This window comes from Mesoplodon mirus, assembly GCF_964341445.2.
Source record: "Mesoplodon mirus genome assembly, chromosome: 11".
Taxonomy (NCBI): domain Eukaryota; kingdom Metazoa; phylum Chordata; class Mammalia; order Artiodactyla; family Ziphiidae; genus Mesoplodon; species Mesoplodon mirus.
Window position 1 is genome coordinate 36,080,161 of NC_138987.1, and position 14,395 is coordinate 36,094,555.

The 14,395-nt window shown below is 51.6% G+C and overlaps 1 protein-coding gene across 1 annotated transcript; it reads left to right on the forward strand.

The window, feature by feature from the left end:
- The first annotated feature begins 3,388 nt into the window (after positions 1-3,388).
- Positions 3,389-14,381, forward strand: KDELR3 (KDEL endoplasmic reticulum protein retention receptor 3). The gene is made up of 5 exons (XM_082634488.1): positions 3,389-3,661; positions 7,876-7,976; positions 11,295-11,453; positions 12,483-12,735; positions 13,595-14,381. Exons 1-5 carry the CDS (start codon positions 3,571-3,573, stop codon positions 13,633-13,635), a joined length of 645 nt encoding a protein of 214 aa, XP_082490614.1. The 5' UTR covers positions 3,389-3,570; the 3' UTR covers positions 13,636-14,381.
- The last annotated feature ends 14 nt before the right edge of the window (positions 14,382-14,395 follow it).

Here is a 14,395-nt window from a genome sequence, read left to right on the forward strand (position 1 = left end):
ACCTTGGTTTCCCGCCGGGTAAAAATGGGGCGCATACTAGGCCCTGCCGTGTGTCACTCAAAACGTATTGAGCGGGAGTGGGGAGGGGGAAGCTTCCAGAGCACCTGAGGCGGAACCACAGTAAGGTTGCCCTCAGCCCACCCTCATTCTATTAGGGAATAGACTCGTCCACGCCTCTTGACGGGGCGGGACGGACGGCGGGACCTCGGGCTCGGGGCTGCCTGGGAAGAGTTCATTCCCTCCACGGGGGGAGTGTCCACTGCTGCCGAGACCAGAGAAAGCCATAGCGGCCCCCAGGAACCCGAAGGGAGTCCCGGGAGCCCGGGCCAATAGCTCCCACCTCCTAACAGGGCCCTGCCCGGCCAGAGGCAGCTGATTAAGTGGTGGGGTGTCCTCAGGATCATGATTTTCACTTTATATCCACACTTCCCTTCCCCACAGAACTTGAGGCAGTTAGCAGGATATTCAAAAGAGCAGTGAAATATAACAAAGGGCTAGGACCAGGTAGGAAAAAAAAACCATACATACATTTTTTTCTTCCTATAATTGAGCCACTTTCCCGTTCACTCTCCCATAAATCCGACTTTGAACCTACAGTTTGCTTTCTTAATGAGGGAAAAAGAATCCTTGCCCTTTGAACTGAAGGAAGTTTCCCCCTTGGCCTCCCCTCAATTGCATTCCTACAGCAGACAAATTTCGAGTGTCAGGAAAGTGAGGCTGAGTAGTGAGGGACTTGCCGGGAACCACCCAGCGTCCGGGAAAGATAGGTCCGACAGTGCAGGCGGCCAGAGTGCCGGCCTGCGATAGAGCCAGGGGAATCAAATGAGTAGGGGATTTTTCCCTGCTCTTCGTTAGGAGCTTTGAAAAATGCTCCGCCTTGAAGATGGAGTAGGTGTGAAAAAGGCAGGGCTGATTACGGACAGAGTGGTAGAACCTTGGGGGAGAGGAGGTCTATGTGACCTGTGGGAGCAAGAGACAAGTTTGAGCCTCAGTTTCCTTATCTGCAAAATTGGGGTGATGAGTTTTCTGTCCTGAGACATAGGGAGTATCAGTTTCATAGGGAGACTGGGAAGACTAGATGTAAGGAGGACCGAGTAACAAGCCAGCAATACTTCTCTCTTCATTATCCCCATAAACAGATGGGAAAGCTGAGGCCCAAGGAGGAGACAAGCCAGGCTCAAGGCCACTGTGGCAGGCCCAGGACAAGATCTTGAGTTCTTCCCCCTCCACCACCATGGTGGTCACTCCTCAGGCCTCCCCTGGCCTGGGCCAGTTCCCCTGTGGTCCCCCTGGAGAAGTAGAGGGAAGAGGAGGATTCTAGCCTTGTTCCATCCCCTGCTGGCAGTTGGGGCTGCTTCTCAAGAGGACAGATGTTTTACCAAATGGCAAATGCACGTGCTTTTCCCTGGCTTGGGGAGGAGGTGGGCGCTGAGAAGGAGATGCCAGCTGGTTGGGCAGAGAGAACTGTAGCCACACCTGACGGATTTAAATAGCCACCGCCTTCTCTGGGCACTGACTGGAGGGGAGGTATCTGGGCAGGGCTGGTTGGGGGGAGCAGGGAACATAGCGGCCCATTCAGAACCTGTCACAGCCCTGGGATGAGTGCCTGGCTCTTCCTCCCGGAAGAACTGTGACCACGCACCTCACTTCCCTGAGCCTCGATAGGCTTCTCCTGCAAAGTGAAGATTTAAAGCCTGCTTCTGAGGGTGACTGTTGAGGCTGAACGGAGAGAACCTGGATAACGTGCCTGACTCGTGCCTGGCACCCAGTAGGTGCCCAATACTTGATGGCTATCCCGGCCAGGGCAGGAGTCCCCACTGCAACATCCGTGACAAATGGCACCCACCCCCCTGCTCACCTGCCTCTCATGACAGGGAGCTCATCACCTCCCATGACAGCCCAGAGTGTAATGTCACGATTTAATTGCATGAACCCTGAAGTCAGACTGTGTGGTGGAATCCAGGCTCCACTATTTAGTGTCTGTGTGACCTTAAGCAAATTACTTAAGCTCTCTGTGCCTCAGTTTCCCCAGGGTAGAATGGGGATAATAACAGTACCTCCCTCTTAGTTTTGCTTAGATCAGTGCTTCTCACACTTCCGTGTGCACACAAATCACGCAGGGATCTTGTTTAACAACAGATTCTGATTCAGTTGGTCTGGGGTGGGGTCCGAGATTCCACATTCCCAGCGGGCAATACAGATGCTGCTGGTCCTTGGACCACATTTTGAGTCTCAAAAGACTGCCTTGCCCTGGGAGTCATGGTGAGGGGGCCATAGAAGGGTCACAAGTAGAGGAGTGACAGACTTCATCATGGCAAAGCCTCTCTGGCTGTCTGTGATGCCGAGGGGGGCCACAGAAAGGAAGCCAGTAATTTAGGGAGAGATGAAGGTCCTGAGTGGGAGAAGGGGCTACAGGGGTCAAAAGGGCAGCGGTGATAATGGCCCTTAGCACACGCGATCCACTATTACAGATGCAGAGACCAAGGCCCAGAGAGTGTGTCTGACCGGCTCTGGCCACGCAGCACTGACAGGACTCCTGCCCACAGTTGGTCCTTCACCCCACACCCCTCCCAGCTTGCTGGCCAATACTCCCCAGCCCTTCTGGCCTGTGCTCCTGTTTAACATCTTGTCACACCAAGAAGAGGGAGACACTAGGGAGGATCCTGGATCTCCCTGAGATACCTGACCTCTTCCATGCTCACAGTGACCCCATTTTACAGATGAAAAAACTGAGGCCAAGAGAGAGGAAGTCTCTCAGCACCCAGGCTGGAACCAAGGTCAGCCTGACTCCCAAGCAGAGAGTCTTTGGTTACCATTGTCCAACAGGCCAGGTCAGGACAAGGCGGCTCTTCAAATTAACAGGTGAGAGGGTGGGGAACCCAGCTCCAGCTCTTCTCCCCACCCGAGGAGTTCCAACCCCAGGCTGATGATGACAATAGCAGTGGGTCACCATTTATGGGGGGCTTCCAACCTGCTGAGCTCATGCCAAGCAGTGGCACGCGGGACCCCACTTCACACCAGCACGGGTCTTCTTAGCCCTGCGTACAGATGAGGGAACCGAGGCAGAGAGAGGGGCCCAGTGGCTTGCCCACGGTCACGTGCGGTAGGACCCCAGGTTCCGAGCAGAGGAGGCAGAGTCCCGGACTCCCGGCGGACCCTTCTCCGGGTATGGGGGGTGGGGGCGCGGACGGGACGTGGCAGGCACCTCGCAGACACAGAGCGGCCCGGGCGGCGCGGGGTCGGGCCCCGGCCGCGGGAGGCTGGCCCAGGCCGGAAGCCCCCCAGCCCGCGGAGCCGCCCCGCCCCGGGAGCTGCGGCGCTGGGCTGGGCCGGGAGGCGGGATCTCGGGATCTCGGGCGGCGGCGCTTCCTGGCTCCCTGGCACGGCGGCAGGCTCGGCCACGTCACCGCCCCGCCAAGAGCGCGCTGGCGGAGCGGCTGCGCCCGGGCGGGAGCGCGGAGCTCGGGGGCGCGGGCAGGGGCGCGGGACCCAGAGGCCGGGGCCGGGGACGTGGCAGCCGCCTCGCCCGCCAGAAAGTTTCCCAGGAGTTGGCTGAGAGCGGGCCGGACCATGAACGTGTTTCGTATCCTGGGCGACCTGAGCCACCTCCTGGCCATGATCTTGCTCCTGGGGAAGATCTGGCGCTCCAAGTGCTGCACGGGTGAGGGGCGCTCCGGGCGGGAGGTGGGGCCCCGGGGCCGGAGGGCCAGCCCCACGCCCCTGCTGCAGGGCTTACGGGGAGTCTCCTGAATGTCTGTTGAGGGTAGGGACTTCGGCTTGGGGGTGCTTGAAACTGTTTTTGCGCAGCTCGGCTTCTAAAGAAAACTTAAAATTGTACCATATCACAGAAAAAGGACCCGCGGAAGTTACGGAGGGAGGATGGGCTTGCGCCTCCATTGACCGACACCCTCTCTCCCCTGCTTGGCGTTGCCACTGCTAGTTGGAAGAGGAGGGGGATAAGGAGGAGGTGACACCCCCTTTGCTGCCCAGGAGCAGCATCCTTTGGGGCCCATTGTTCTGTCTGCCCCCACCCAGGGTGGGGACCGGGGCGCGGGAGAGAAGGAGGTGCACACACAGGAAGCGGCTCCAGACCCTCAAGGTCTTCTCTTTTCCTGCCCCCACCACTATCCCCTCCCCCTCCCAGACTTCCCCCCTCCCCCCAAGTTGGGCCCTCTTTCCTCCCCAGCCTGTGCCTCAGGCGGCTATGATGTGGCAGGAGGGGCACCAGCCAGGCCCAGGTGGGCATGGAGCCGCCTATGAGCAGAAGCGCAGGGAGGGCGGGAGGGAGGGGGTCCCCCTTTTGCCCAGCAGTCTGGCCGCCCTGCTAGGCGGTTGGAGAAGTTTCAAGGCTGGACTGGTGGTGGCCAAACAGACCCAGTGTATTAAGAGGCTGCCCGAGCTGCCTGCAGCCATCTTTGTCCACTGGTGTCCTGGAGGCGCCTGCCCTGTGCTTGGCACTGGGGTGAGGGGATACAGAGAGGTGCCCAGGCTCCTTGTGGGCGCCAAGGAGGCAGAGTGGACCCCTGGAGGCTTCATGGAGGGAGCAGCTCTGTGCTGGGTCCTGGAAGACAGGCAGGGTGTCACCCAGGAAGGGTGTGTCGTGTCACAGAGGGCAGGGCATGTCCCAGGAATGGTGAGCAGCCCGATTTCGGGGTGGTCCAGGAGGGAGGTGAGTCCAGGGGGGTGGGTGGTCATATGTGAAAGGGCCTTGTCTGTCAAGTAGGGAGTTGGGACTGGGAGCCAAGGAAGATTCGGGAGCCGGGAAGGGACTCGGAGGGGCCCCTGGAAGCTGTGTGCGGAGGCTGAGAGAGGAAGCAGAGCGCGTCGTGGAGGCTGCCGGCCCAGGGGGCTTGGGTGGGGGGAGAGGTGGGTGCCGGTGTGAGGGTCATTGCGGAGGGAGTGATTCCAGACCTGGAGGCCATTCGGGTTTGGGGTCTCCAGGGAAATGGGCACTCACGGGCCCTCAGGTTCCCACTCAGGGGAAGTGGGCCAGGAGCCCTGAGAGAGGCTCCAGTGAGAGGAAGAATCTAGGTTGGACCTGTCCCTGCCACTGGAGGGCCCTGGATGGGGTGAGCAGCCATGACCAGGAGGGGGCTCTGTTCCCCATCCCACTCTGCCAGGCATTGTACCAGGCACCTGGGATATAACCGGGCAACAGGCAGAGATCCCGGCCTGGTGGAGCTGAATCTATCAGTGGGAGACCGCCAACCAGCTACAGTGGTAGCAACCGAGTAAACGATACGGTTTGTCAGGGAAGCGAAGTGCTATGGGAAAAGGAAAGGGCAGGTGAGCAGTGGGGCCTGTGTGTGTGCGGAGAGGAATCAGCACAGGCCTGGTTGAGAACGGAGGGGGTGAGGTTCCTGGATGCCAGCCGTCAGCCCCGAGGAGTAGGGCCTGGTGTGACACCCCTGTGACCCAGCCCCGAAGGCAGGAGACTGGAGCTTCATTCTTGCTCTGCCACGGACTCACTGTGTAACCTTGGGCCTCAGTTTTCCCATCTGTCAAATGGCAGGAGGTCTGTACCTGGCCAGTGGGTCCCCTGAGGGACTCTGGCCAGGTACTGGCTCCTGTTCCCCTCTGTGTCCTGGGGTCTCCATGCGCAGCTTGCTTTGGTGGAAATTATTCACTGCTTTCAAAACAGTGTGAAAAAAGCATTGTGCTCAAGACCTCCAGGACTCCCAAAGAGGTAAGGAAAATGTGAGTGAAGCCCAGGGGCCTGGCAGGCTGGCAGGAAAGAGGGGAGGAGTGGGGAAAGGCCGAGTGAGGGGGTAGCCAAGCATCCCCCACTAGAGCCGCCTGGACCCTCCTGAATGGGGCTGAGGACCCCCCTGGCCAGACCTCAGTGAGGGCTCAGGGGTATGGCATAACGAAAGGCATAGCTCTGAGCTGGATCAGTATTGCCTCCTGGACTCGGACCCCCTCCCCCAGGGGGCTCCTTCACCCACAGCCAGCCCCACTGCCAGACCCCCAGGGAGGCACTCGGCTTCTCATTGAATCCTATTCAGTCCTCACGTCAGTCCTGCCCCATTTTACAGATGAGGAATATGAGGCTCAGGGTTGCCATGCTGGTAGGAAAGCTGGCAAGTGGACCCAGCCCTCTCCAGAATATCAGGGGCTTCAGCGGTGTTCATCCTCAGTCGTTAGAATTGTCCCCTCTCCCCAAAATGTCCCTCACCAGAGGAATAATTAGAAAAGGCACAGATCAGGCGTACAAAGGAATCAAACCCTGAATCCGGTAATGTCACTTCTTGGTGTCAAACTCCCCAGTAGATCCATCACAGTTAGAATAAAATCCAGGGGTGAGGGGACAAAGGTGAGAGAGGCTCAAGGATGGCTCTTGGTTTTCTACCTTGAGCACAAAGGGGATGATGGTGGCAGAAGGAGGACAGAAGACAGGAGAAGGAGGGGGTTCAAGGAGAGATGGTGGATTTAGTCAGGCAGGAATATATAGGTCAGAGATCCAAGGAGAGTCTGGAGCCAGAGGGTCCCTTGTGTGTGGGATGGGATGGCAAAGGGACAGAGGGAGAAGAGAGGTAGCCCTCTGAGGATTAGGTGTTGCGGAGGACAGGAGTGGCCAGAGGAGGTGAGAAGCCGGCAGTGTGGACAGTCACAGAAACCTGGAGAAAGGTGTGGTTGGGATAGACGGAGTGCTCAGCTGGCTCTTGAGGAGTTGGGTTGGTGAGATAGAGTTGACGTTTGGATGCAGAAACGTGGGCATCAGGGACCATGGGAGTGGTTTGGTGAAGTATTCAGACTGCTGTGGGCTTAATGGGGCAAGAGAAATGGGAAGCAGGGCAGCTGCTTGCTTTCATACCCAGGAACCACCTCCACGAAGTATCAAAGTGGGCAAAAGTGGACTAAGGAGCATGATGGGTAAATGTAGCCTCGATTCCTGGATTAGAACCTGGAACAGAAAAAGGGCATCAGTGGGAAAACGTGAAAAGTCTGGAGTTCAGTCGGTAGTGCTATACCAATGTCAGTTTCTTAGTTTTGGCAAATGTTCCGTGATTATGCACGGTGTTACCATTAGGGGAAGCTGGGTGAAGGGTAGGACTCTGTACTGTCTTTACAACTCTTCTGTAAATCTAAAATTGTTTCAAAATAAAAAGTTTAAAGAGACCAAAGCAGATGAGGAAATAGCATGGAAAGTACGAACCCAGTTTTGTCAACTTGATGTGTCCATATGTGTCATATGTGTGCACATATGTGCTGTATGTGTGCACCAACAAAGATCTGGAAGATCGTACACTCAGACTTTGGGATTCAGGTGATTGTTGCTTTTTAATTTACATCTCTATGTGTTATCTGGTTTTTGTTTTACAATGAGTAAAAATAGTCATAACTTTTATAACTAGAAAAAAAGCTTTTTTAATCTTTAAAATTTGGAAAAATAAAATAGAATGCTCCCCTGGCCCTGTGCCTTCCTCCACCTGCTGTGGTCTCCCTGGTGAATCAGCACCTTGTAGAGTCGGTGAGTTGTTCTCCAAAAGATGGAGCTCTGGGGATTGTCAGTGGAACCCTGGAGGTAGAGCAAAGAGGAGCCTTGACACCCCCTGCGAGCCTGACTCCCCCCATCCCCACGCCCTTCCCAGAGCAGGAACCAAGGCAGGCGCGCACAGGGGCCCTGGGAACTTGGTGTTCATGTCTTGATTTGGAGACTGAGTGACAGATTACAGCCTAATGAGAGTAATAGACTCAAGTGACCCAATGGAAAGGGGTGTTTCCTGGCCCTCTGAGGGTGACAGTGTCCTGGACAGGGTGTCATTATGAAGTGGACACTCTGGAGGCCTTTCCAACTCAGGCTCTGGGCTTCTCGAATGTGTGTGAGCCTGGCTGTCTGTGTTCTTATTATCTCCTGTCCCCATCCGGCTACAGGCATCTCCGGGAAGAGCCAGATCCTTTTCGCTCTCGTCTTCACCACCAGGTACCTGGACCTGTTCACCAACTTCATCTCCATCTACAACACAGTAATGAAGGTAAGGGAGATGGGCAGCCATGGTGGGGGGCTGCCAAGCACCCCCCAGACGGTGAGACAGTATACTTGGGGACTCAGGCTGTGGAGCCAGGCAGACCTGGATTTGAATCCTGGCTTTGCTTGTTAGCAGCTGTGGGACCTGGGCTTGGGCAAGGCTTCTGGCCTCTGTGCACCTTGGTTTCCTCCTCTACAAAATGAAGAATAGGTGTACTTACCTCAGAGGATTTTGTTGTGAAAGTTAAACGAGGTAATAAATGTAAATACACAATAGCTGTCATATATTAAAAACTCAATAAAGGTTAGCTATTAAAATGGTTACAAAATAAGCAAAAAATCAAACACGGTACCCTGAGCTTTCAGAGAACTTATTCGTCCATTTATCTAACAATTATTTATTGAGCACCTACTGTGAGCTAGCTACCTGAAGGAGATATATGAGGCGCCTATACTCACAGAACCTACATTCTAACTGGGGAGACAGATAATAAAACAAGTAAGAAAAACTGGTTAGGGATAAGGCTATGCAAATAAGTAAAATAGGACGATGTTTCCTTCAATTATAACGAAAGAAGTTTTTAAAACAGGGTTACATGATAGAGAACGACTAGGGAGCTATTTAGGGAGTGTCATCAGGAAGGGCCTCTCCAAAGAGGTGACGTGTAAGCTGAGATCTGAGTGACACAAGGAATGAAGCTCAGAGGAGGAGCATTCTAAGCAGATGGAATAGCTGATGCAAAGACCCCCAAGACAGGAACAAGCTTGGTGTATTCAAAGGACAGACAGAAGGCAGGCATGGTGGGAGCTCAGCAGGTGAGGGCTACCTGCTGGTGGTAGGGGTACCGATAGAGGGCTGGGTGAGGGCAGATGATCCAGGTGAACAGTTTGGATTCGGTTTTGCCATGGGAAGCTGTTGCTTTGAAGCTTGGTCCTGTTTTATAGACGGAGAAACCTGAGCATCTCTCAGCCCTGGGCCATAGCTGTGAGGTTTGGTTGGGATGAGACATTTTCTGAGATTTTAACCAACCATACAACACAGTTTAGTGGAAGGAGCTCAGGTTTCAGAGTCAGTAAAGTGGGATGTAACGGTTTGGATGCTGGTAACAGAGACTTGAGTTATTTTAATAAGGTAAGGATTTATTTTTATCTCATTCATAACACAAAATCTGGAAGTGCGTAGTCTAGGGCTGGGATGGCATTCCTTTTAACTTTCTGCTCTGCCAGCTTTAGTTTAACCAGCACTTGAGCTTGTTACCTGTGCAGTTGCTCAGAAGGGCCTTATGCTTGGTTTAATGCTTTGCTGTTGCCATTTTGAAATACTTATTTTTTAACAAGAAGCCCTGCAAATGATATAGCTAGTCCTGAATGTGATATCTGTCCTCAGGTTTGCCTCAGAGTCACAAAATAGGTGCTAGAGCTCCTACCATCACATCACATTCAGGACAGGAAGGAGGAGGAAGGGGAGAAAGAGCAATAGGGTGCCTGTCAGCCGGGTAAGCCCTTTTTAAAGAGCTTTCCAGTGACTTCCATCTGCATGTCACTGACCATCCTTATCTGCAAAGGAGGCTGGGAAATTAGTTTTTAGTTGGGCACATTGTCTAACAGGAGTCCTGTTTTTAAGGAAAAAAAAGCTACGTGGGAGGAATCCTACCTATCTTGCAGGGCTATTGTGAAGATGACATGAGATAATCTGTGTAATGTACCTAGCACCCAGAAGATATTTAACCGAAAGTGAGTCCTCTTTCTCTATATCAAGGATGTCCCTTTGGGATTCTGGGCATACTGTTCCTGGGATTGGTGGAATGGAGGATGCTGTTACTCGTGCGGCGTTGAACTCAGTGTGAACTAGTCTGAGGTCCTGAAATCGTTGTCTCCTTAAATCCAACACAGAAGTAGCAAACACCACCTGCTTAGTTTATTTCTCTGCCCAAGGGTCTGACTTGGGCAGTCCTGGCGGGGATTGTAAACCCAGCCCTTGCCATGGCTGAATGAGGTCTCGGATCCTCAAAGAGGCCAGTTTCCAAATTTGTGAAATGAAGAAGTGATCTCCATTTCATTGATTCATTCACTCATTCCAGCATTTGTTTTGTGCTGGTCCCTGAGTTAGATTCAGAGGTGGACAGGGCATGGACCCACTTATGGAATCTCCTCTCCTAGGGGAGACAGACTGGTGCACAGACATTTACAGAACATGTGCTCACAAGCAGCAATGAGTATCTTTACATGGGGGTATGGTGACACAGAGCATGTGTGCCTCGTTCTGGTGAGAAAAGACTGAGGAAATAACCTGAGTTTTGAAGTGCAAACATTAGTTTTCTAGGCTAGTGTCCTGGACCAGCAGAGCAGTATCACGTATGAACTTGCTAGAAACGCAAAATTCTCAGGCTCGCTCAAACCTACTAAATCAGAAACTCTGGGGGCAGGGGAAGGGGCAGCCATCTATATGATTTTGGTGCACATTCAAGTTTGAGAGCCTCTGGCCTATGTTAGAGGCCAGATCATAAAACCATTATATGCTGGAGGACAGCTACTGTAGTTAGAAAAAGAGCACTTTTCTGAAGGATTGATGGTCACGTGATTCAAGTCTTTGTGGAAGAATGCTCTCAAGTCACTGATGCAGATCCAGGAAGTTGAGGCTTTAAGAGCCCTCGGGGCTTCCCTGGTGGTGCAGTGGTTAAGAATCCGCCTGCCAATGCGGGGGACACGGGTTTGAGCCCTGGTCTGGGAAGATCCCACATGCCGCGGAGCAACTAAGCCCGTGCACCACAACTACTGAGCCTGTGCTCTAGAGCCCTCGAGCCACAACTCCTGAAGCCCGCACACCTAGAGCCTGTGCTCTGCAACAAGAGAAGCCACCGCCAACGAGAGGCCCGCGAACTGCAACGAAGAGTAGCCCCCACTCGCCACAGCTAGAGAAAGCCCGCACGCAGCAATGAAGACCCAATGCAGCCAAAAATAAATAAAATAAATTAAAAATAAATAAAGAGCCATGGAATGCCACTAAGTCCCCCGACAAAGACCAATTCTGGTTTTTTTTGCCTAACATTCCACAGTGAGAGGACGCCTGGGCACCTTTGAGTCTTCATGGTAGCACTATCAATCCCAGTTAGAAGCATGGAGTTACTTAACAAAAAGGTCATTAGCTTCAGATTCTAGGTTCATTGGCCCAAGAGAAATGTGCAAGCACACTTCACCTTTTCCACCTTAAGGCAGAACACTAGCCCTTGGGTTTGGTAGGTCCCAACTCAGGGTGGCTTTGAAGCCCAGCAAATAGGTTGGGAAATGACTTTATCGATTCCCATGTGTCTCTCTCCCTTTTTAGGTGGTTTTTCTCCTCTGTGCCTATGTCACAGTGTACATGATCTATGGGAAATTCCGGAAAACATTTGACAGTGAGAATGACACATTCCGCCTGGAGTTTCTTCTGGTCCCAGTCATTGGCCTCTCCTTCCTTGAAAACTACAGTTTCACTCCTCTGGAGGTAAGGGAAGGGACCCAGAGTACTAATTCCCAAAGGTAAATACACTCCCTCAAGTCCTTACCTCTGGACCCTTGGTAACATCTGGGCTACCTTTCTGCCACAACCATGGCCGTTACTCTTGTATTGTTATAAGTTTAGAAATTGCCAATAAGCTATTGACAGTGCTCCTCTTGCAAATGGACACATCTAAATACTCGTGTTCATAAACAAAGCAGGCATCACAGCACCACTTAAGACTAAGACCCTCTGGCTTCCCTGGTGGCGCAGTGGTTGGGAGTCCACCTGCCGATGCAGGGGACACGGGTTCGTGCCCCGGTCCGGGAGGATCCCACATGCCGTAGAGTGGCTGGGCCCGTTAGCCTTGGCCGCTGAGCCTGCGCTTCCGGAGCCTGTGCTCCGCAATGGAAGAGGCCACAACAGTGAGGCCCGCGTACCGCAAAAAGACTAAGACCCTCTGTCCAACTGGTGATTAGTGGATATTAGAGCACAGTCCAGACCCAGATTTCAGCTCAGGTCTGGCCTCTGACCCAAGAATCTTTGGGGCAACAAGCATTTGAGGAGATTCTGATGGTGGTGTTCATCGATTCCATTTTGAGAAACCACAGCCTCAATTAAAGCAAGTTTGTATGACAGAATTCTGCAACAATTGAAAATTATGTTCTATGGCAACGTTCATGCTTGTGAAAAAAGCAGTATGCTTGAATCTCTTAAAAATATTTTTTATGTACAAACAAAGGGATGGAATGATACACTGATGAAAATATTTTAAAATTTCAAGAACATGATTCTGGGAGTTCCCTGGTGGACTAATGGTTAGGATTCTGGCTTTCACTGCCGTGGCCCGGGCTCAATCCCTGGCTGGGGAACTGAGGTTCTGCAAGCCACGCAGAGCAGCAAATAAATAAGACCTGAATAAATGGTGAACTAGTGCTTCACTGTATTCTCTCCAATAAACGTTATTTTAGTAACTAAATTCTAAAGATGGCCCCTTCTTGATCAGCCTCCTCTGGCTACTTCTCTTTGGCTCAGATCCTCTGGACTTTCTCTATCTACCTGGAATCAGTGGCCATCCTGCCCCAGCTCTTCATGATCAGCAAGACTGGAGAGGCTGAGACCATTACTACTCATTACCTGTTCTTTCTTGGGCTATACCGGGCCCTCTACTTGGCTAACTGGATCAGGCGGTACCAGACTGAGAATTTCTATGACCAAATTGCAGTGGTGTCTGGGGTAGTACAAACCATCTTCTACTGTGACTTCTTCTACTTGTATGTGACCAAAGGTAGGTGCTGCGAGAACAGCGTTGCTGGCACTGTCTCTGTTACCAATGCAGTGTTGGAGGGGATACGGAAGTGAACAGAGGCACGTCTGTGTGCCCCTCATGGTGCTTACATTCTAACATGGGAAGACAAATGTTTTCAGGAAACTCTGTGCCATGAAAAAAAATACAGACCAGTAGGATATTTTAGGTATTATGCAGTGTACTGGGAAGACAGCTGAGATAACATGTGACAAAATACTTGGGTTAGGAAAATATAGGACAAATACGCTCGAGAGAGAACAGCTTATGTGTAAGCCCCAAGGCAGGAACCAGCTTGGTATGATAAAAGGACAAAAAGGCTAGTACAGTCAACTGTAAACCTAGATACGGCAGGTCAACCAAGATTAGTCACCTAGGGCCTCAGTTAAGTCAGGGTCCGTCAGTCACGTTGCATTCTAACCACAAACGGCAGCAATTGGGGTCATCTGAAAACCAATCCACCAGCTGCTGTGTAGGGTAAACAGCAGCCAAAGCAGGGAGATGTTATGGAGCAGTTGGAATTGTCCAGGAGGTGGTCATCAGTGGAAAGAGACAGGGACCTTTCTCGAGAGTGGAGTTGATAGGAACTGTCGGTGCACTGGGTGTGAGGTGTGAAATAAAGAAATTGAGGACAACTGCTAGACTCATGACCTGCCAAGAGAGGGAGTGGTGGCATCAGTGTCCAAGATGGGGGTCAGTGAACCTGTAGTTAACCTGCAGAGATGGTTCCCCTTGGCTTTAACATCTGAATACATACTGTGAAATAGGCATTAGATACTAAGATTATGCACAAAGTTATGAGTCCTTTCACGAGATACTAATTTCAGTCATTTTCTTCTAGTCCTTAAAGGAAAGAAGTTAAGTCTTCCAATGCCAATTTGAAGGTCCTCAAAGATGTTCTACACCTACACCTTAACTTGGACACGAAGCAAACTATTTGAAGTGTTCTCCTGGGTGACTTTTACATGACTGAGACCAAATGTTAAAACTGAAGTCAGAAAAATGCTTAGTGTGGAATTCAGCAAAGTGCTGATCATTCTATCTAGAAGACCTTCGTCTCATCAGTATCTCCCTTATAGAGGTAATTAAACCTTGGGCCAATTACATAAGTATGGTACCCTCACAATGTCAACTGGACCTTCATAAAAAACCTTAGGTGTTTAACCCATGAATGGATCAAGTCAACTATTGCTCTCTAAGGCCCTAGTGTGAGACTCATGCTAAGGAACAGCCAATCCCAATCTGGAAATATACCCTGCTGTGTATAAGGCAAAAGCCCCAAATGAAGATCACAGACAGTCCTAAGTATCAGGAGTGTACTGTTGTGATTAATTTTACTTTCCAGGTAGGAGACCATCAAGTTTAGGGAGTCAAGATACAGAGGTGATATGACAGGTGGGAAATGTTATGAGGAAACAAATACCCCAGGCTTTACCTACTAGGTACTGTCTTGTTGCTTCGTGACTCAAGTTTTCGCACTAAGAACAATTAATCCCACCCCCCCTTGCACATTTTTAGGTGCTAAGGTGTTAGTCAATCAACATGGTCTTGAAGCCAATAAAAACTCTTAAGAGACTGTCACTGGCCTGTAGTCAGAATTTTTTAAGCAATAAAAATCTCACACCTTATTGTCAAGTGTTTT